The sequence below is a fragment of the Anneissia japonica genome, unplaced genomic scaffold (assembly GCF_011630105.1).
Source record: "Anneissia japonica isolate Jap-2015-1 unplaced genomic scaffold, ASM1163010v1 scaffold9668_len1562885_cov226, whole genome shotgun sequence".
NCBI classification, from domain to species: domain Eukaryota; kingdom Metazoa; phylum Echinodermata; class Crinoidea; order Comatulida; family Comatulidae; genus Anneissia; species Anneissia japonica.
In genome coordinates this window covers 78,386-102,647 of record NW_022711326.1, presented here as the reverse complement: position 1 = coordinate 102,647, position 24,262 = coordinate 78,386, and the positions used below count along the sequence as shown (strand labels likewise).

At 37.3% G+C, this 24,262-nt stretch overlaps 2 protein-coding genes across 3 annotated transcripts; both read right to left on the bottom strand.

Annotated features, from left to right (window-relative positions):
- Positions 1-251: 251 nt before the first annotated feature.
- On the bottom strand, positions 252-3,114 carry LOC117107397 (probable E3 ubiquitin-protein ligase IRF2BPL). Its single transcript, XM_033249068.1, has one exon. The coding sequence runs from the start codon at positions 2,763-2,765 to the stop codon at positions 855-857; it is 1,911 nt and encodes a 636-aa protein (XP_033104959.1). The 5' UTR covers positions 2,766-3,114; the 3' UTR covers positions 252-854.
- Positions 3,115-14,981: 11,867 nt separating this feature from the next.
- LOC117107351 (protein TALPID3-like) lies at positions 14,982-23,889 on the bottom strand. 2 transcript variants are annotated; one of them, XM_033249000.1, is made up of 8 exons: positions 23,462-23,889; positions 22,973-23,001; positions 22,453-22,598; positions 21,876-22,038; positions 21,105-21,305; positions 20,379-20,748; positions 19,638-19,767; positions 14,982-15,500 (listed from the first exon to the last, which is right to left on the bottom strand). In XM_033249000.1, the coding sequence occupies exons 1-8, from the start codon at positions 23,856-23,858 to the stop codon at positions 15,497-15,499; spliced, it is 1,440 nt and encodes a 479-aa protein (XP_033104891.1). In that variant the 5' UTR covers positions 23,859-23,889; the 3' UTR covers positions 14,982-15,496. The 2 variants fall into 2 exon arrangements, with proteins under 2 accessions (XP_033104891.1, XP_033104892.1); XM_033249001.1 differs by having other exon boundaries at positions 19,638-19,755.
- Between the last annotated feature and the right edge of the window lie 373 nt (positions 23,890-24,262).

Sequence of the window (24,262 nt, the reverse complement as noted above, 5' to 3'; positions counted from 1 at the left end):
CAGACATGGCCGACATGCACCGAAAACACATCCGATAAATGCCTAGATTCCGTTGAGGCTATAACAAAGGCAAGCCCATGGGGGATTTGCAATTTATTTGGTATGCTGCACGAACATACGGTGTTCGTGTTCCATTTTGTATGGCTTCTGTCTACTTCTACTTTTTAAAAAGAGTGTCCTTGCTTTATAAATCCCCTAACATATAAACCCACACAGTTAACCGATGGTTGAACAATAACAGAGAAATATCGTGTTTGCACGAAACTTCGGTAAACGATTTATTCAATCACCACCGATTACATACTTCGACAAATAATGATACTCGGGAAGTTTATTAAAAAAAAATAATAAAATTTGCTTGACTAACTAATAAATCTCAAGAGATCTGCATCTTATAGTATCATATAAGCAAAAATACGGTACGTACATTTTTCTGGTTAATTAATAAAAGCTGCATTAAAAATATTTCTTTGAAATATTCTTGAAATTTTCTATATCATTGTTGCAATTCTCCCGTTTGAAAGTCACTGAAATTCATCTATATTTAAAACTGTACATAATATTTACATTGTTACACTTCAGTCTGCACAGTCATTTCTGTAATATTATTACGAAACAGCTCATTAGCATATGAAAAGCCAATGAAATATATGAGTAGTTAGCAATCTGGCTACTAAAAATGGACTACAAATCCATAACGGTCTCGTTGTTCGCAAATCCACGTTTTAAATCGATAAAAATGAATAATGTCAATGATTTAGGCCTACATCCATTTCCATAAGTTGATGAAACAATGGTCTTAAGGCAACAATATTATTTAACTATTCATAATATTCGCATTCGTACAATAGTGTCTAAGAGTCCTTTTCTCTTTTCACTTTGACGACGGGTGACTCGCCAAGAATAGTCGCTATTTCACCTTGCATAAAGGCCCATGGGGTGTTTGTCCCGACAAGTGGGCACTTCTGACCACCAGGACAATACACTTCAGAGCCAGCTCCTTGTTTCTTGATGCTATCCCGGGAGCAAGGGAAGCAGAATTTGTGTCCTGACACAGATGGACACTGAACAAAATGAGTATCTTCTAAACGTTCATGACACAGAGTGCATCGCAGAACACTGGTAGGTACAGAAGAATCAGGCACACCGTTGTTGTTAGACGAGATGCTAGGGTCTTGGCCTCGATATATTCCACGTCGCTGTGTTACTCCAGGCTGGTTTGGTGACACCAAAATGGGATTTTTATCGCCACTCGGCGTCCCAACTTGCAATGCAGTGGTTGATGGGGCAGAGAGACCAGATTTCATTGGAGAGCTTGCTGGAGTATTTTGCACCAAGTTGTCAGTAACTGATATCAAAGAGGCCATTGGTGATGGCCCCCCTTGTGACGAACTTGCAGAGGCTGGAGGAGAGCTTGATGTTGGATTACTCAACGGCGATACCGACGTTGAACTAGGTGGAACCGAGCCTAAAGGTATTGTTGATGGCCGCTTAGAAATCTCTGGAGTTTGGGAGGGAATCCACGAGGGTAAACGTGGAGCATCATCAACATGCTTCGGGCCAGTCTCTGATTCGGGGCTTGGGGAGGTTTTCCTCTTTTTCAGTTTTGGTGGCATTGTTCTCATTGACGTTGTCGTAATTATTGGTGGCATTGGACAGCTCGCGTCGATATACGGCTGTGGTAACATTTCAACATTCACTTGTTCTTTAAATAATCGTACAGGCTCGGATAGTATATCACCAATGGCCCGCCAATCGCCAGATCCATGCTTCTTCTCATATTCCAAATATTTAAATCCTGATGAAATACCTTTGCCGTATTCTTTCGGCGAATCGTGGTACATTTGCTTTGCTACTCCAGACGCACTGGCATATATATTTCCAGACCCTGTAGGGTATTCTATATATAGTTTGAGTTCGTATTCATTTCCTTGTTTATAAAGAGCATCAAATGCAAAAACACGGCCTTTCAAGGAATGATCCTTTTTAAAACGAACTCCAAAAGGTGTACAATTTGAAAGTGTTGCTATTGCCTGTCTCACTGGCGTTGGTTTTTGACTACAGTCCTCTATACACACAGGGCCACTGATACGATCTGGGTTGTCAGATGGGCTGCATTTCTCCTCTCTATCTCTGTCTGACAAACTTCGTTTAGCTGACGGTGTAGTGACAAGACCAGATGGTGTAATCGGGTGACTCGGTAGAAATGCCGGTGGGAATCCCGGCGGCGGTATAAGTTGCCGTATTAAATTTGGTGTTGGGTGACTCGTTGGTCCTCCAGTCGGCGTTCGTCTGGTTGCCATTTCATGATTATCTTCATGGCTGTGAAATGACGGCATACCAGAACTAACCACCCTCGACTGGGCTAACGACATTTCATGAATCTGTTGGACAGTTCTCGGTCGTGGGTGTTCGTGTATTTGATAGCGGTCAAGGTGTATAGCCCCTGCTAGCGACGACGGTGGCTGGCGAGGGGACGGTTCTACATGATTCACATTACTACTTTCATGCAGTGTAGTTGGTCGAGACGGCACACTTACCACAGTTGGCTGTCCATTCTTAACTGACGGTTTACTATCCTGATAAAACAGATGCGAGCGTTTCATTTGCCTAGCCACATCAATAACTGGCTCGATACGATCAGGGCCTTCATAATTTACACAACCACGACACACTGGTTCGGAAAAATCATGTATCATAGCCCATGGCATTCGCGGTAGATCACACAGGTAGCAATGTTGGCGGTGCATTCTCGCCGCGTACATCACTAGTCACAGTCCGATAGCACAATACAACAGTCAGACGGATTTAGACATACAAGGGCACTCGCTACATTTACCTCCGCCTCATTCCGAATTCAGTCGAAAGTTCAAAACAGATTGTGTTATTCAAGCGAAGCACTACGTGGCGGTGAAAGTATTGGTGGAAATTACACTTCCTGCTCTCGCTTAGCTGCGAACTGGTTCTACGCCTGCGTACTGAGTCCGATGACTGACAGTTAATCCACTTGGATACGAGCGGAAAGGACTGGCATTCAACATGCGTCACTGTTGAGAGGGACACGCTGATGACATTGCATACTACATTGCATGACGTGTGTAGCGGTGGAATGTATGACTGACCTCGACAGCAATAGCGGATATCGGATACGTAAACACTTAACAAACACGTGACTTTATTGAGCTGAGTCACCACAAGCAGTGACTGCTTTCGATGCGCAGTACAAGATTACAATACAATCTTCGTTTTCATCCTCGCTGAAGCGTGACATGTTGATATTACTGAACAATAGAGACTGGATGGGGAAATTTTGTGGCGCAAAACGGTTAAATAGAAAAACAGTCCTTTTTTTTAGATTATTCTTTTCTGTTACGATTCCTTATTCATATTTGCAGGTACCGCAAATATTGCAGCGCTCCCCAAACGTATGGTACAGTAATTAGACCATGAACCTATTAATATGATTAATATTTATTAATAGGTCCATGCATAGACAATGAATATAATATTAATTAATGTTTAGGCATATAGATTGTCAGGGGTGCATCTGGAATGTTTGTTCATCCGTTAACGTTAAGGTCGTGCAGCCGTTGGTTTTGTATGCATAACAAGTGCGCACAAATCAGTCTTTGATAACATGCGTTTATGTTCAATTATAATTTCTGAGCAACACATTGAGCACTGTCTCTTATACACATCTAGATGTGTATAAGAGACGGCCTATATGTTGCAGTACAGTATGTGAACTGTATTGCTTAGTAATAGCAAATTCATCTTGTTATCATAAATGTATTTATACACACATAATAACACGTTATATTCAACGCAATGTATTCCGTTCCAATTAATAAGGTATGTAAATTAGGCCATATTCCATATACGTCATACATATACGCATTCTACACTATTTTCATGTGTTTTAACTTCTATAGCTTTGTGTTTCTACAATTGACGACTGTTAATAGAGCTCAATTGTTCTACTACTACGAAGCCATTTAAGACCGAAAAGACGTACAAATCAGGTGTTAAAATGAATTTGCACTACTGTATTTCCAGGATGTTTCAATGAAATGTCCCGCACACCATGCAATCAATGTGCAATCGTTCGAAAAGACAATGAGCCCGTTATATAAAATGTCGGCTACGATCGAACAACACAATTGTTTTGATGAAGTGGAGTGTGGTTTTACTTTCACATGAAACGCCTGCTTTCACAACATAAGCGGTTAATTTATCAGGCCTAGTTGTTCGTAAACAACAGAAGTGAATAAGAATGATGACGGTGCGGTAACTCCTCCCTAAATCCACGTGATTACGTCACAGGTGACCTCAACTGAACTGATTATGAATCTGGCGATGGGAATTATAAACTGTACTGTTATGTACTGTCATCACGTGTCAATAGCGATTACAGTGACTCTGTTTCCATACGACACAGAGGCCAAGGATGCTAATACTGTACTAATTTATCTCAGGTACAAGATAAACGTCATATCCGGTTTGTATCAGAGATAGGGCACAGCACTGTGTACATCGAGGGGAGGGATTGTGGTCTACAGTTAAGTTAAGAACATTCATTCTGCCCTGTGCCTGAATACCGAACAATACGTAGCCGTTTATTTTCTTTTGCTTCGAGGGTGGAAAAAATAAATCGAATTTCCGTGACCTTGACCTTTCATTCCCAACAGTGAATCATCTCTTTTAGATTATTATGTACCATTCTACTAAATTTAATGATGATACATTCCTTAGTTTTTGCGTTATCTTGCAAACAACAGGCAGAAAACAAAACAAAACAAGATATATTTTTTCACACTACATATGTAAGCCAATGTAGAGCGAATAGAACATCCTTAACTAACAGGAAACTATACCATGGGATAAATAGACCTTTCCGTTAAGCCCCGCCTCTTGGATATTGTTGTTAAAACATACGTGGGCACGTGCGTTTGTGGGGAACACGCGTATTCTTGGCACAAGTTTAATTGACGCTCCGGAAATGTCAATTCCATTGCTGACAATTCACGAGTAACTAGAAGGCTTCAATACACCCTACGAAGTAATTAGCTACAACTGAGTAGGTCACGGAGACCACGTAGTTCATGTCAATCCGATTTAGTTGAAAGTAAGCTTGCGGGGTGTTATCTCAGCTAAGCAGACCCGTTCTCGGCGGATACATCTCGACAGATGCTCTAGGAGCGCTTTTCACTTCCGTCATTGACCTTGTACTGTCTCTCCACACTAGTCCCAAGGGGATGGAGTTTCATTTACTGTACGTTATTCATTTTCCATTTGAACGTTGTGTTCAATTTTCAACATTTGCATGTCATGACTTACTCGTTTAGAAAAATCCTACAAATTGCTGACGAATGTTATGATTACACTTTGGAACTAAAATGCAAACTCACTATTCAATCCCCGGGGGAATGTGAAAGGGTGCGGTTTGTGTTTTTTTCCCTTTCTTTTTAATAAACTATGACCATTTAAACATTAATAGGCCTACATTCTCTTTAAAGAAACAAAGGATGAGGTGAAGCGAGAAGTTAGCTTAATATTTTGGCATGCATTATGATTGAGAAAGAAAGAAAGTATGCGCAGCGGTTAAGTAATAGGGAGCTTTTGATTACACGACGACGGTAGGACGTAGAACGTAATGATGTCACTAAAAGTCATCTGCGCATGCGAGAACGTTAAGGGCACCTCGTCTAGTAGATTTTGGAACGCAATTTGGCTAAATCTACGTATGCAGAGAACGTTGGACGCTGAAGTATGACGGTCACGCATGAGTGGTTCCGTTTTAGCGTCGCGTCGTCGTCGCACAAATCGGAAGCTCCCTACTGTTGGATATTAATAGGAGATGGAACGATATGAGATCTACAACGACCTTCCAGCTAAACCACGCATCTTCGTTGTTGCTGTGGTCCCCACGTAAGTACGTAGACATTAGGTAGTTTTCGCCGCACGACGTTAACCTTAACTTTAACGTTAGTACCAAACGTGCAACGCGATAACTCCGCCCCTTTTGTAAACAAATCGAAATACGCATGCGCAAACCCGTAACTAACGTTTGTCGAGCACGTAAAATACTGAAATTAACATACTCTGCAACGCAAGATGAATAAATTATGACGTCATCCGTTAACGTTAAGGTCGTGCAGCCGTTGGTTTTGTATGCATAACAAGTGCGCACAAATCAGTCTTTGATAACATGCGTTTATGTTCAATTATAATTTCTGAGCAACACATTGAGCATGCGCTTAGATTGCTTTCTAAAAATAAAAATGCGCGCAAATAACCATTGCACGATTACACAGCAAACTAGTTTCGATATCGATGATAGTATTTTTAGTTTAGTAGTATTAAGGCCTAAGTTAAATGACCGTACAGTTCAAATTCGAAACACGTGTTGGGCCTTTAGCTCAATCGAACCGATAATCTAGCTTGATTCGCGAATCTCCACGTAGTCAACAGAGCGCACGACCACGACTACAGAAACGCAAGCAAGGTAAATTATCTAGGTCAAATTATGACAACGATGACTTTTACGATACTGATACTGATTACGGTACTGTGTCCTGTTTGGGCTCACTTGTTGTACTCAATTAACTGTACTAGTCAAATTGTTTTTCCTCACAAAAATGAACATTTGAAACGTGTGGAAGCATAGAGGCGACTTGGGTAACAGTTGTATGTTTTATTTTAAAATGTCGTATTTTTAATGCGTATGCAGGAGCGACACGCACGCCAGGAATTCTCTGACGAGGGGTTCAGCTCCCCGACAAGGGGGTCCAAGCTCCTCGATAAGGACTCCACCCCCTATCGCGAAAGCCTCCCCCACCCCAAATTGTGTTGATTATGGTTTTCTTTATTTATAAAACGATAATTTGATAGAAACCATGCAAGTTAAGAGGCCCCTGTGCGGTGTACATAACCACCTGTTAGAGGTACCAGCACCCCTGTCGGGGAAGATCTTACGCTACCACCGCAACCCATACGATCGCGATAGAATACAACACCTCACACATACGGTACCTCTGCTCGCATGTTAAATGTTAAATTTGATAATAATATAAATGTAATAGTACAAAATAAAATACTGTAATGTTACCGTACTGTACTGTATAATTCTATTTTTCTTTAAATTTATATTTGATTCATTTCAGTTACCAGGACAGCGGATTCAAGCATTTTTAAATGCTTGAGATCCGTTATTAATTGGGGCCTGCCACTGTTTGACGTTAATAATGTAAATGATACGGAATAATAATAATAATAATAATAATAATAATAATAATAATAGTAATAATAATAGTAATTTATCTAAATCGGAGGATTACCTTTTGTGTTATTTTCCCTTTAACGTCATGTTATTTTCCCCTTAACGTAATTGTTCACTAATTTTTCCATTGTTTAATTTCCCCTTAAGGTAGGTTTTAGTAACATAATAATAATAATAATAAATAATAATAATAATAATAATAGGCCTAACAATAATAATAACAACAACATAATATAGTAATAAACATAATATTATATTAATGATATTAACAGCAATTATATGAACAATAGGCCTATATTACTCGACATTATTTTTTTTATAATATAGCCTCTTTATCATGACAGTGAAAAATTGTTATTTCGTTACTGCATGTTACAATATCTTTGGATTCTGCAGGTAATCCTATCGTCGAACGGCTTCAAGCAATTCTTTAAATGATCGTCATGACGTCACGACAGGAGACTTGCAACGGAAGATGGATAACGTAACATTGAAAAGTAATGAACTCGACAATATTCCAGTGGGATCAACATTCCTACTTCTAACAACTAGCCTCGAGCTTCATGCAAATATGTATGTGATTAGATAGATCACACTGCTGTAAGCAAAATCGATGATGTTCAGGCGGTAAATGCCAAGAGAGGAGGCCTTTATACGACCGACATATTACAATTGTTCATTATTAATATTATTAATAATGAACAATTGTAATATGTCGGTCGTATAAAGGCCTATTACAATTGTTCATTATTAATATTATTAATATATTCAAATAATATGGAAGAAGACGACTTGAAGTAAGTGGATTTGCGATTGGTGTGAGAAGTTAAATATTCATGTTACATTAAATTAATTCAGGGGTGAAAGAACTTAAAACCATTTCTCTTCAAATTCCCATCAAGAAAAAAACATCATGGCGTGTACTTATTATATAGGCGATATACTTATTTATTTAACAATATCTGTAACCGGGATACACTTTAAAAGCATAGACACTCACGTCACCACCGACAGCTATACCCTTACCAATAACTCCCAAATACCACTTGCGCAAATAATTCCAAAGAAATTTGTACAAAAAGGGATTATTGCGGTTAGTTTGTTTAAACAACAGGCATGCAATTGTTGGGCAACATAATTCGCGGTCGTTACCTCGCCGAAGCAACGAGGACAAGTAATGCACGAAAACAAAATAATTAATGTTGATTTTGATCTCAAGATTACTTATCCATAATACTGTGGCAGCATTAACTGAGTATACAACAACATGCTCTAATAGCGTAATAATATCATGCTATTAGACCTTGATGATGACATGCGATTGGAACTGTAGCTCCCAGCCTTCAAATCCCAGGGTTTTGGTTTAAATCTTGCCAAAATCAGTACCGGTACTTGTTTCTCCATGCTTACACTGTATTTGGTTTTCCAGAGATTTTTAACAATTGATCTATCAGAACGTGTTAATTAATATCCAAAAAACGCGCATATCCCACAAGCACGCACGTTTAAGCAAAAATGTCAATTACATTCTGAAAATGGAGATTAACAAGTTAGTGGATGAGTTATAAAAAAAGAAAATAAGAACAAATTGTTTTTATATGAAAAATGAGAGCTATTTGTAAAACGTAAAAACGTAGAGGCGGTTCTTATACTGAACAAATAGAAACAATAAGAAAATACATAACAATTAATAATAATAATAGCAACAACAATAATAAATTCTACTAATTACATAATAAATAATGATAACGATAAAAATAATAATAATAATAATAATAATAATAATAATAATAATAATAATAATAATAATAATAATAATAATAATCGCATCAACATGGGTGTACCAAAACAAATGAATACCGGTAGCTAAAGAGGGGAGTGATAAGTATCATAACGGAGTGGAGCATGCGTAGCTAAGCTGATGAAGAGACGTATAGCCGTAGGCCTACTACTATAACAGTTCTGCTTGTTCGTCAGTACTAAAATGTCAAAAGGCAGCGATTGAAAGGAGACGAAATGCGCAAAAAGTGTGTAGTATTAGACATTCTATGAGTATATCTGGAGGCAATTTGGTTGAACTAGGACGTGTCACTATCGGGGACGTGTCACTACCGGGGAAATGTCACTATCGGGGACGTGTTATTGGCAGCGCGTTTCATATGACGTAGGTAGACGCAGTACTTTCCGACTTGCCGTGACAAATAAGCTATATAGGCCTAATATTATACAGTAATAAATGTAATATAATTGCCAAATAAACCAAGCACAACAATTATTGCTGCATATTTTAATTATTATGATGAAGAAATCAATGTGGATTTGTGTATTACTATTAACCTTTCTTCGAGTGTTGACTTCATGGAAAGGCCGCTCATCGCAATAACAAATCAGCGATGATTAGCTGCGTCACAGACGATTCTTATAAACAAACAACCACGGATATCGGTCGCGATATATTACCGTGACGTCCCAAACACTCAAACGACGGGATCGGGAATATGTGACAAGATATTAACTTGAGTCATAACCGTTTACACTTCACTTTAAACTACGGATATTAATGTGTGGGCCTATAATATCGGTACATTTAAATCTTCCATACTGTAGTTGTTAACGAACGTATTATAGTCAGCGCTTTAAAATCGCAAAGTATGACGCAAGACGTACTTAGCCAACTTTCCTGCGTTTTTATGCGCATGCACGTAGAATCAGTCGGCTTTCGCCTGAATAATAGCGTTAGCTCAGGGGCGGATTTAGAGGGAGCCCGGCCCCCCCCCCCCCTTTTGCCCCCCTTTTTGGGAGGTAAAAAAAGAAAAAAAAAAAAAAAGGAAAAAATCCTAAAGAAAAAGAAAAAAATGATAGCCCACAATGCCTCAAATGTTATTTTCGGGCGTCTAGAACACAAAAATTTCGCGGGGGCATGCCCCCGGAACCCCTTGGTCATTGTTGTCTCGATCGGCCCAAATTTCGCACCCCCCCTTTTTGGACATCTCTGGATCCGCCGCTGTAGCTATTATATTAGAGGCATTCCGAAACATAAAGAAGCGAAGTCGGTAAACTATGACTTCATTTATGTTGTGATTTTGGAAAACTCTTAATACTAATTAAAGAGCACAGTATGAAGTTTTAACGGGCATAGAATTATGCCGACTCGAAATCAATGTGTTTTCAAAGCTAGTACAAAGGTGTTTAGATCACAAAATAAGCTACGGTACTTTATATCAAGATACGGTACTCCTGTACGCTATTCACTGTGATTAAAATTTGTTATCACACAATAGGCCTATGACGTCATAAATTGGCATTTAAATCTAATAGCCTACTAATGTCGCGAATCTGGGCAAAACAAACAATGTACCAATCATATGCGACACGAGGGCTGGAAAACTATTCAGCCATCGCGCATGTTGTCTCAGCTCCAAAAATGTTCTGTTGCATACATAGGTTAATTCCTCCTATATAGATTGATTGAAAATTATTGCTTTCGTCATTGTCATTATGGTTGCGTAAGACACATGACTTCCCGGGGAATATAAAACCCCGTGCCTTTAGAACTGTAATAGACCTTTTCGGAGTGTCAATCAAAATAAGCAACTGACTAATCAGAACAGCGCCAAGAGAAGGCGCGCGTCTCACAAACGCACGTGTTGTCCCAAGTTCACAAACGCACGTTGAATCTTGTCACTTTGTGGGACCTTAGCAACAGTATCCAAGGGGCGGGGTTTAGCGGAAAGGTCCCATTATTGCATACTGTGATCAAAGTCGGCCTATCGCGTGCATGGCGATGTATAAAATTGTATTAGTGCCGATTAATTGTAATAAAATTAGACAAACAATATAAAGTAGGCCTATAATATTATTAATTATAAATAACAAATTAATGAATACGATGAATATTAGTAAGCTATTGGTATATTCTATCTCGGTAACCGGGTTATTTATAAATACTCGCAAATAGAAAGTAATTTGAATTAGGTGAATTGTTTTGAAAATTATGTCAAATCTGGAGTTGTTAATTTTCCTTGGAATCTGCAGCAATACATGGAAAAATGACTCGTCTGCATTGCCCGCGTCTCAACTCGTGTGTACCGAGGCAGCTTTTAATGTCCGTATTGAGTTTCGTTCACGATAATGCTAATTTCAGGCTAGCTAATTCATACCTAAATTACTCGCCGATAGTGGCATTATGTTACACATACACGCGGCGTTTTCTAATTTACAAACTCGTTACTATCCAAATCCAACACGGTGACCGATATTTGAAATATGAAATAATCGCGTTGCCATAGATATATTTTTAGCGTGAACTAAATGGGGCCTAGTTGCTAAAAAGAAATAGGCCGAAGTAATTTTAAAGTGAGGAGTACCGTATAATATCCAGCAAATTTGAATTTATTTTGTACAATTAAGTTTTTCTTGTATTTTATAATCCACAAAACAAAATCATGCTCATGTAGACAAAAATCACCCCATACCACCATATTTTGCGAGCTAGTGCCTCACTAATCATCTCCCCTACTCCCTCACCCCAATCTTCTCCACATTTAAAACTCCTTGATACACCACTTGTTACAGACTCAAATAAGAGAACCACCGGTGGCGCCAGAAATTTGCTGACAAGGGGTTCGATATGTCCGACCGAGGGGTTCAAACCAAGGGGTCGGCGAAGCCTCGGTCAACGACCTGGAATAATCCCTGGTAGGGTTGGTTCACCGGGAGAGTTTTTATGGCCTAGTATGGTCAGAGACGTTTAGACCACAATATAATATTGACTGGCAATCAAAATAACGTTATTTTAATAGGGAAGTTATTTTTAAAGAAATTTTTGATCCGACGACCTGGCGTGCGTCGGACGACAGGGCGTCCAGGCCTGTCTGACGGGAATCCCCCACCCTCCCTGCTGGCGCCACCACTGGAGAATAGCAATTATTGATTTATTGAAGTCGATTGGTCAAATGAGGTCTACGTTATATCATGGAGACATCATGTTTATATCGCGCGAAGCGAAAGATTTTGCCGCAAAACCTCCACGCGTAGGCGCTCGTCATTTTCCAATCCCATGGGGTCCTATGTTTATCACCCTTAACATTAACAGGTTTTTTCTCACCACCGAAAAAAAACGCAACTCCCTACGATTCATAATTAGGCTTAGTTTATAAACATCTTGTTCGTATGTTTAATTTGTGAAAGGACTGTCACTTAGTAGACTGGGCGGATGCGGGAGGGGGGGGGGTGTTGCAGACGTGCAAACCCCTCTAAATTGTACTAAGAAAAATAATTGTTGTATTTTATTGTTGATATGACTTACCGGCAAGATTTTTAAGGTATTAGAGTGCAATTTCCGGCACCTAGAGGTCCATATTCTCGCACCCCCTACCACCAAATCCCTGCATCCGCCCAAGGTAGACCACATAAAAACAGAGCGAACACAAAGAAATGGATAGACCTAATGTAAATTTAGCGTATTAGGATGTAAAGTTGATCATGATACAGTTCGTAAAATAGGTTTTAGGTTGCTACGCAATGATGCATCATCAATATGCATAATGAGGCCTACTAACTGTTTAAAGCCGTGTGTGTGTGTGTGTGTGTGGGTGTGTGTACGTACGGATAGTATAAATAGACAGTACCGTACACTCTACATGAGTTTATGACTGATAATGTAATTCGGTCAATTTTTACAGTTCTGTAAATTACTCGAGCGATATTTACTTCTGTATACAGTGTGTGTGTGTGTATTTTGGACGCATACCGTATTCAAAAATTGAAATTACCATAATTCATTGCAGGAAGTGGGGAGATATTGGGTAGGCCTCATGAGATACTTAAAAAAATGGGTGTTTTATTTTTTTTCTTTTTAGTATTTTCGTTCTTCAACTCCCTCTATCACCCCGGTTCTCTTCTCTGTCTGATGTCTCCATTTCGGGACAGACTGCGTTAGGCGAATTATGGCTTCATTACGGGAAAACCTATTCGCTTTAGATTGTAGAGAAATATATGTCACTGTTGCGACGTCAGATGATGAGTACGTGGCTGATGGATTATTGACGCACGGAGAAGTTTGCCATGATTGACGGAGAGACGACTCTGTCCAGCAGCCAGATGCTAGATTTCCATATCAGGAGACAATTGCATACGTCAGCGACGCGTAGTGGCCACACGAGACGAATACAGAATTAACTTGCTGCCAAGGCCTACTACTACGATTACGACGTCCGGACCGCGGGCGTGATTTTTGCCACGATAAAATAACATTAAGAACATCACAACAACGATAACTCATGCGATTTAGTATATTAAATAGTGGATCAACAATAAAGTAGATTATGAAAATGTCGCATGCGGCCGGGCCACGGAATGAGCGTTTTTGATCTGTGTTAGAACCATGATCAAGTTTTTAAAAAATTATTAAACATTAATAATGTGCTAAGTTTACGTAGGTTTCAGTTATCAACGTTCAATGAGATTCAGATTGAAGCAGTTTTTGCTGATTTACAGTATAACAATAAGGAATAGGAATACCTTTTATAGCAAGTAAAATATTTTGACTTGAAAGCTTAGTAACTTCAAAAGTACCGTACATACGCTTGTACAGTTACGCCTAAATACTATAGGCATTTGCTAGTAGATTCTTATACAGTAATTCAATATTACAGGTACCGTAATTATTAGAATAAACGGATCCCTCGAATAAACGCCCTCTCTGGAGCATCATTTGGAATAAACGCCTCCCTCGAATAAACGAATAAATACGGTAATATGGTACCTATAATATGCAAACATACCCTTTCATTTCGACTACTAAATTTAGTAAAACCAACTTTAAAACTGATTTTGTTTTCGAATTGTCAAAGTCAATACAGTACAGTACTACGATATGCAATAGCTAGGTTGTCACCGACAGATTGAATTATCAGAGAGTTAAACTTTATTCTGTTGGCTCATAAACAGAAGGATAAATCCTTATAGATCTATGTTAAATCTACTGTAATAGATTAAACAGGTCTGAAACTAATATAAGAAAGCAATAGCAATATTAATTGTCGGAATTCTGTTTAAAACATTTAAATAAGGACGGAATACACATGGGCCTAGTCTTAAATATACGAACCATCTGAAATGGACCTTTCCGCTAAGCTCCGCCCCTTGGATATTGTTGTTAAGGTCCCACAAGACGGCAGTGTTAAAACATGGACCTATTAATAAGATATTATTATCTTATTAATAGGTCCATGGTTAAAACATATGCGAAACTGCGTTTGTGGGACAACACGTATGTTTGTAAGACGCGTGCGTATTCCTAGCGCTGTTCTGATTAGTCAGTTGTTAAGTTTGATTGACACTCCGGAAAGGTATATTAGGAGGTTCCCCGATTCTACCGACCAATCTGCGTCGCCAAGAAACTGAACTGAAGGCGATAGCGATTTTATGGAAACTTGATTAGTTTCTTGTAATACCACGCCATATCCACGGATATCATTCGTATATTTTATTAACATTGATGTTTACAGTAAGTGCTTGTTTAAATGTCTTAAATAATTCCTCTCAGGAAGTCCTTTGTTGGACATCGTGACAATTTTAAATCCTTGAATTAAAAAAAATAACACTAAATGTTCTGCATTTATGAACAATCAACCAACCAATCAATCAATCAATCAATCAATCAATCAATCAATCAATCAATCAATTTATTTTACCCCATTTCAAATTCTGAATATTAGAGAGAGAACAAACAAAGAAAATTGGTTAAAGTTGGTCGGAAGTTTGAAAACGTAATGAGGCACAGTAGACCTTTAAAAATTAGAACAAAAAAAGTAATACAAAAATGAAACTTTGAAATACAACTATGTTGCTTTAGGCGAGTTTTCATAATTTTTAGAGGAGAATAAGCTCTAAAGAGAGGAAAATAGTGCCAGAATCACTACCGGTATTCACAATAATGTCTCGGACTCTTATATCGAACAAAGTGTTACAATGCACGTCACTGTTCCTTGCCAAATCATTCACCTTATTAACCAATATTCGTGTCACAACTGGTACCGGTAGTAACATTTGGAATACTGTACTTACTTCCTATGAATATATTTGACATTTCAAAAATCATGCAGAAATAGTATCGGTGATGTCGCTCACCGTCTCGAGTATGCGCATCCACGAATAAGATTTACTGTCTGGCTGTGTTTTTTTTTTTCTCCTCGTTAATCACTTGTCCATATTTTATCTTTACCAAAAAAAAAAAAAAAAAAAAAATCAATTTGATACTTATTCGGCCAAATAAATTAGAATAATGACCTGTTTAACACTACCTGTACTTTGCAAAACATGTGGAGGATCTCACTGAACGAAAGTGACAGGTCTATAATAAATTACGTAATGAACGTGAAATCGGATTCACGTTCCAGATGCAACTTGATGAAGTAGGCCAAAAAATAATGCTTCGCCCCATGATCCTTACTAGACCTTTCCAGAATGCCAAACTTAACAAATGACCAATCATAACAAGGCCTCTACGAAAAAATATACATTAAAAAAGTTAAAAACCACATTATATCACATCCTTTTCCCACTTTCCTAAATCTGGGGCGGATGCAGGGAGGGGTGCAGACAGTACGATCGCACCCCCTAATTTGAAGAAAAATAATTGTTGTATGGTACTGTTGATATGAACATACCAGTAAGATTTTTTAAGGTATAGAGTACAATTTCCGGTCCATATTCTCAAAATGTTCCCACCTCAGCCCCAACCATGGTGGGGCTGAGGTTGTGTGGACTCGCACCCCCTACCGCGAAATCCTGCATCCGCCTCAGTAATCCCTGCACCCGCTATTATCCTGTGACAACATATTTAAGTACCTGCAAACTTACACAAATATTATACTTTACTCTCTGGATTACTGATTTGCTTAATGAGGGTTGATAGTAAAAAATTGCTGCTTAAACTTTAGTAGCATTATCCACAGACGAAATGTACGTGTTGGAGCAGTAAATTAATAAATCATGAAGGTTTAGAGGTAGAAGCAGGTGATATAGCTTGCAGGTTCAAGATAAATGTAAACGTATCAAGTAATAGTGAAGAGGGACAGACGAATCCGAGTTGGCGCGGCAGATGGATTCCGTCTGAAGGGTAAAATGTGACTGACCCCCGACTCCTCCTGACGATCATGCGTGGTTCTAAAAACAACACGTTCTTCATAGTCACGCACAAATTGGAGCTCTTCCAACAATAATCAATATACTGTACGCTGTAAAAACTGAGAATTTGTAAATAAATGAGAGAACAGCATGTTATCTAAACAAGTTACCAGTCATTGTAAATCAAACGAGTATACATAAACACCTTCGATTTTTAAAAAAGTGAAAATAATTATGTTGGCAGGGAGGGGCGAAGGATTCTAAAACTACAGTGTATGACTGCTCACGCGATATTCCTAACACGTGAAATGAAACCTCAAGCGCGTTAATCAGATGGTTGCCAAAACATGCACAAGAAGTGCAGTCATGCAAATCCTATCATCTACTATTTCTACGATGTTTTTTTTTTTTTTTTGTTCATTTGTGGTTAAAGCATGGAGTTAGTCAATCTTCGTCTGACGTCACAGCAGAGCGTACTCCTGGTACCGAAGATGGGGTGCGTACAGGTAAATTCACTGAAAATCCATCACGCAATGGAACGTTCACTTTGTTTCCCGGCTAACCAAACGCATCACGTGAAAAAGTCTCGTGTTACTGCAATAACTTTTGAAGGTCCGAGTTTTTCCGAATACGATGTATTCATCTAGTCGATGACTGTAGGGGGCGTAGTTCTTGATTTGCAGTTATACACAAGGGAAGCGACAGAAGTAGGGCATGTCTAAAATCTGTTAATCTGTTTCTAAACTTATTGTTGCTACTGACACGGACAATTTTTTATTTTGGGGCTACTGTACACTAACAGGAAACCGGTTGATAAATACAACATAGATCGGGGATTTTACCTTTGAATCCAAATTGGGACAATGCAGGTTTTTTTTTTTTTGTTTGCCAATCTATATTTAGCCTCTGCATGAAATATGATACGTAAATAATACTGTAGAGTAATTATAAGCAAAAGGTGCTGCAAAAGGGACTGTATTACCTAAGTTCATACGCCTACATTTTTATGCTTCTAATTAACCTTCATTTTGGTACCATAAAAAGGATACTTTTAATCTCATTCAAAGATAGAAACTTGCTTAAAAATTCCAGAAGAATAAAGACGTTTTAAATAAGGAGTATTTAAACACAACTTTTCAAGTTCATTTTGAAAGTGGCAGTGTAGAAACTTAAATGAACTTTAAAGTATTAATTTGTATAGCATTAAACAATAACTGCCTTTGTTTTCCTTACACCCATCCATCCATACACTGCCTTATCAAAAGTGAATTAATATGAATAATTTATTTACCATGCAAAACTGAAAACTGCATGATTAGTTTAACATAATGTAAGCAGGGCATATCTAGGGGTGTGCAGAGGTGAACGCTCCCCCAAGATACAGTTGCCCTCCCACTCCCCCTAAAAGAAAAAATGATGTTCAAGTAGTTATAAATCACTTCAAATCACCTTATTTTGCGAGCTAGCACCCCTAACCTAATCTTCGAGCTCCCTACCTCACCTTTGTGCCCCTATCAGCCCCCCTCTCCCATTTCAAGACTAATAGATACGCTACTGAATGTAAGCGTTAGGTGAACCCAATAAGAAAAGATAGTTTCACTGTACTACTTCCATTTTTAACTTATTGTATGGAAAGACAATAGACACATTTTATAACAAGCTTTTTTTGTACTCATAATAAATTATCTTCCACATATTTTTTTTTACATTGTGACTAATTAACCTTCAACACAATAGCCGTATTCAACTGCTCATTCTTTGTTAAACCACGGCCACCTGTGCAGCGGAAAAATCCTACTTAACGAAGACGACCTGTCGAATAGAAAACTTGTAAATACTTGACAAAACAAAATGGCTGCATAGTTACCATGATGCACGCTGTGTAATCAAGGTTGCTTCGGATTGTGGCAGTATGGGTTTTTTTGTAAAAAAAAAATGTTTTAATCCAGCTTTTGAATTCTGTTAGCCTACAATTAATTTTTGACTTCATGTGGGTAAATATTATAATTTTTATTTTCTGAAATTTACTCTAAATTATATTAACGCAAATGGTGTTGTTGAACTGACCAATCTGCCATGTTTGTTTTGGTCACGTGGATAACGCTGATTAACACACTCTGGTTTACGTTAATTTTCGAAACAGTCGAATAAAAATAATGCTCAATGAAAAATCGTAGTCAACGAAATGATCCAGTCAAATAAGCCCAATGTATAAGAAACATGGATAAAAAATCATAAGAACAGAATTGTGTGACATTATAGAGTTTTGAATATGCCATCTGCACAACAAAGAAAAATTTGTAGAACACATGTAGCAAGAGAAAAACACCTGTAATACATTGACAACTAAGGCAGTTAAGCTAAGTTAGCTGAGTGTCGGAACAATGCTCTAAGTTTGCTGCTTCAATTCCCACAGATTATTTTCCCAATTTCAATTTCACAGTAAAAGGAACTTGCATCTTCATTATTATAAATAAAATATACATATAAATTTAATTATGAAAACTATGTGAAATAAAACATTGGTACCATTTTATTTATTAGCTTTTAATTGCTTTATTACATAAGCCTTCAACAGCGGCTGGCTTCATCAGGTTCCAATTATGAATCTGAGTGCTTGTTGAGTATGCTCTAGAGCTTCATATACATATATAAAAAAATCAACAAACAACAACAAAAATAATATTATTCAGATGATATTATAGTACACGTATAACAAGATACAATAAAAAACACCATGGTAAACAATTTCAAGACTATAGAGGGCTCATTTCACTTTGCCCAAAAATGAAGATTTTTTTTTTTTTGGTAGGTACACAATGGTGATATTCTTTGTTGACTTGTTCCTTGTAGCACTTAATGTTTTATCTTGCAAAGATTATGTTAAAGATTCAAGTACATGCTTGATCAAAATGACCCTTGACATATAACAAGTCACATTTCTTGATATATAAACACTCAAATTCCATGCCTTTTCTTGGTTTTCCAGTGTGCACAATATCCTTTGTATACATATTACATATGTGAGCACAGAGATATAACTATTGCAGCTTCATGAGATGTCAGGGACATTTCTGGAAATAAGTCCCTTTGCAGAAAGTTACATGGTTGTCCCCAGTATATGCTTGTCCTTTATGTCAATTCATTTGTACTTGTTGGGGATACTTAATAAATCATATCAAATCATGTGTAAAAAATCTAAAAATTTTGAGAATAATGTGCCTACCTTTGCTTGTGCTTAATGTGGTCTGCTTGAAAACTGCCATCCATGGTTTCATTCAAATTTTGGTTCGAACCATTGGCCTCTGCATCTTTTCTTAAGATTTCTTCTAATAAAGGTCGACCTTTTAGAGAAACTATTTGATAATTAAGACCATAACAATGTATTACATGAAGCTTCTTGAGCTTCTTTATATTCTTAATTTAGTTTCTATTTATAAGTAAGAAACATCAAACAAATAACATAAACATCTTGCTAAAATTTATCAAAATGTCATTTAATAAATCAAATATTAATATAGCTGATTTATTCAGTTAAGACTATACTGATTTAGTTGATCTATGAATAATTATAAAATTAATAATAGAAATTGAGGTAGAAAACACTTAGCAAAGTTAGTTTGAATTTCTGTCTACACTCCAACATTTTTTAAATTCAATTAAATGTCGATTTTGGTATTGTCTAATTGATAACTTTGTATATTTGAATTTTTATTATAATTATCTTATATTTCCATAGCTATTTGTATAAGTGATTTTTAATGTTTAGGAAGTTGGTGTTGGAGGGGCACACCCTTTCCAGTGACAGTAGTTTTTGTACAACTGTTACTCCTCCTCCTCAGTCTCCCTCTTTCTTTCGTCCTTGTCTTTGTTATATTGTGTGTTGTACTGTTTGCTGGAAGGAATAAAATAAAATAAAAATATAAAATAATAATAGCATGAATTGAAAATGTGATAATCAACCAACCTGTACGTGGCTGCATATCTTTAGACATTGGGAGAGGGGGTCTTCTCCTTGGGGCTGGGGTATCAAGCGGGGATGTCTGTGTCGAATGTGTAGTACGGATTATTGGTTTTTTAGATGCCTCTGGAATTGGTGTTGCTAATTGGTATTTCACTACCGGTGGTTCAGGTCGACTAGCAGGTACTAAGTAATCCGCTGACCTAGCTGCCTTGTGGTGAGCTCCAGTTTGTGCCTTGGTATTAGGATGCAGATTGGTTCCATCTTGGGCTTGGTAACCATTAGAATGTGAAAGGCCAGATGGTTGGGATTGTATGGTACCTCTGTAATCATCTGGGTTGGCTCCGCCAGTGAACACATGTGACATCATTCTTGTCTTGATGAAAATTATAACAATTTGACATTTACACTTGCTTTTAAATTTATTGGATTTATTGAGAGATTAAATTGTGAAAATGACAAACACATAAATTCAATTACTGGTTTATTAATGAATTGAAAGATTAACAGATTGATGAATAACTGGTATATTGAATGATTGATTTACTGGTTCATTTAATTATTGACTGATTTATTGATAGATTGATGAATACAGTAACTGATATATTGAATGATGTATCTACTTATTTATTAACTGATAAAGTAATTGATTGACTAGATTGATTGATTGATTAGATGATTGATTAAAAGATTGATGATTGATTGCCTGATTTATTGATGTGGTTACCATACCTGCCATTCTAACTGTTGCTGTTGTATTTTCTCCATCTGTAGTAGCCTAAGGTCCGCCAGTTCTTGTAACCGTCTCTCAGCCTCGCCATCAGTCTTCAACGGCTGTTTTGCTGCTGTCGTTTCTGCATCTCGTCTATCACTATTAATTGAGTTTAATTTCTCAAGTATTCCATTGATCTTCACTTCTAAGTCTGATTGTGACTAATAAAATAATAACAAAAAAACTCTGAATAATTGTCCTGTTATTGGATTTTGTGTATTTTTATTCCTAATCGATATTTATTTGTTTTAACATAAGGTGCTATGTAAATCTTAAAAAATTATCATTATAATTAATTTTTTCTTTTGCCTTCAAACAAAGAAAACAGAACCTGATATATGGTATGCTTGGCTACACAGACAATTATTGGTGAGTTGATTGGCCGAGCAATTAAGTTAGGGGCACCGTAACCTTCAGCTATAATATCGGTGCTGGTTCGATTGGCACACTCGCCAATGTTTCCGGTGATGAAACAAGTCTTCTCGGATAAGGACTTTAAACCATAGGCCCAGTGTACGCATTTGGCTCATGTGCACTTTAAAGAACCCAGTACATCCTTCGATAAGAGTAGGGGTTACAAAGGTGTACTGCTCTATCCAGTCCTCTGTTGTTTATTGGATAAGCCACTTAGGATAGTGATTAAGTTCGCTGATTGGCATATTCTTGGTGCTCGTGCCTAAAGAAATGAAACAAAATGTTTAAAATAAGAGCATTACAAAAAGAAGTGTTACCTTCAGAAATGGAGCTGTAGCAGCAACTGCGGCAGCTGTCATTGCTGCTACTGTTGTAGCATCACTGGTTATATTTGCCACATTATCGCGTTCTTCCTTGGCAGGCATGGGGTTGACAAAATTCGGCTGGACGTAACGTTTTATTGGGGCTTTGCTGTCCTGTCTTGAATCATAAAAGGAAACAAGAAATATGCAACTTTTACATACTGTACATTATGAATTACATCATAATTATTTTTTAGGACTGCAAATAAGGACTAGATGATGAAAATGAATCGGATAAGGACTATAAACCTTGGGCCCAGTGTACACAAATGCTCATGTGCACTTTAAAGAACCCAGTACATCTTTCAAATCAAGTAGGGGGTTACCCCGGTGGACTGGTTCACTCGGATCCTGTTGTGGACAGATGAAAGTTCGCCGGTTTGCCGGCTGCAGAGTCATGAAGCGACCCTCAAAGGAGGAGAAAGTTATTGAAAAGTGCAACATCTAGTCCACTGTGCCACGAGCAACGATTGTTGGAATGGTGCAACATAAATGGAACGATTTGATTTGATTTTTGCTATAGACAACCTACTTTTTTAGATTTTCCTGCATAACCTTCCTACGTTGCCCAGTCTTATATTGTGTTATCTTAACATCAGCATAATCTGATTTTGTCTGTGATGGGAATAGTTGATGTTGATTTCTCTGCCCTTGAACCAATACAGAATCAGATTTAAACTGCAAGAGTCAGATAATCATACAAAATTTGTAAAATTCATATCATATTTATTTAATTATTGAATAAGATAAATTATCCGTGGTAAATCTGCAAAAAAAACCTCTCAAATATTTTATTAAAACTTGAATTTACGGTTTCAAATAATTCAAAAGGTAAATAAGTTATTAACTTCCAATGAGAAACAGATGTAAGCTGTCCAGATTATCATATTTCCTTTGACAAAAAATAGTTGCATGCCCATATATAGTCATGATATGCTTATATATAGTCATGATGTGATGTCATCTTGACCATACTGTGGCATTTCACATGTTTCAAATAAAATTTGACAGTCTGCACCGGGCTTAAAACAATACAAAAAAAATCACAATACCTTTAAAGTGGAGTGAGGAAGACGTTCACCTGTTAAAAACAAATACACAAAAATATATAGTAAAATTGTGGAACATTGTTGCTTTTCCAAAACTGAATATTAAAAAATTAGAAATTTCAGCAATACTGTATAATATAATGGCACTGTACACTGTATGTATGCAATAATGTGTATAATACTATTCTAAAACTTGTTAAAATGTTAAAAAAATTAAACATTAAACAATAAAATTTAATGACAAAAACATCATTTAAAATAATCACACAAATTATCAACTTTAATTTAATAATAATAAATCAAAATTCAATGATTTTGACATTTTGCTATAAAAGGTTTTAAATTTGCTGGCAAAAAGTGAAAGAATGTTATTGTTTAAACATTTGTTAACTGGCAAGGACTTTTTCCAGTTAATTTGATATAATTGATCAGCATATTTTGAAATAGTATTTTTTTAATTCACCTAAGTATAATCTAAGATTTAACAGGTACCTTTATGTGCATACACATCTCTTCCTGAAGACATAGAATGAGAAACTGCATGTTCTAATAATGGCACAGGCTTATTGCCAACAGGTGTAGGGTCTCTTGGGGAAGCTCTTATAAGGGCAGGTGGCACTTTCAAATCTTCCTCTGGTACAATATCTGTCTCAGCATTAAATGGTGATGGAACTTCTCTTAGATATTTAGCCTTGATTCGAACACGGTGTGACCCAGTACTTGAATGGCTGCTTCCTGATGTGTCTAACTTTCTATCTGTTGGTAAATTAAGGCCTGAGGATTTGGGAGCTTGAACTTGGGTGGACCGAATAAGGACTTCACTAGCAGTGGAACTGTTTGAAGTTTGGTTACTGACATCAGCTGAATTGTTCAATGACTGGTTAACCATTCTGGTACTAAGCTCATTAGCTGAATCCACAGACATATTTAATGTTTAAATTAATCTACAGAACAGAACAAAATGGTGAGTGAGAGGTGAACATCATGCAATTATTACAGTCACTATTAAATAAAAATTGCATAAATACTTTTAAGACTATCATCGGCAAAAGCCTAAAATGTAATAAGAAGTATGATTTGATTGAATAATCAATTAGATAGCAAATTATCAATACTTCTAGCCTAAGATATTATTAAATAAAGTTAGGCCTAGGCCTAGTACAGAGCCCCTCTCTAGTTACAGCTTTCATCCAGGTAGCAGGATTGAATCTGGTTATCTTCCAAACATCTGGAAAGATGGTGTCATAACCCAAATCTTTAAAGGTGGTTCACCCCATGACCCCTTTAATTATC

What these genes read in the sequence shown, in the direction of transcription:
- LOC117107351 (XM_033249000.1), bottom strand. Translation starts at nt 23,858, where the DNA reads ATGGTTAACCAGTCATTGAACAATTCAGCTGATGTCAGTAACCAAACT. An exon ending in AGATGTGTATGCACATAAAG is followed by an intron (nt 23,002 to 23,461) that starts GTACCTGTTAAA and finishes TGTTTTTAACAG; the next exon opens with GTGAACGTCTTCCTCACTCC. An exon ending in AGATATGCAGCCACGTACAG is followed by an intron (nt 19,768 to 20,378) that starts GTTGGTTGATTA and finishes ATTATCAAATAG; the next exon opens with TTTCTCTAAAAGGTCGACCT.
- LOC117107397 (XM_033249068.1), bottom strand. Translation starts at nt 2,765, where the DNA reads ATGTACGCGGCGAGAATGCACCGCCAACATTGCTACCTGTGTGATCTA.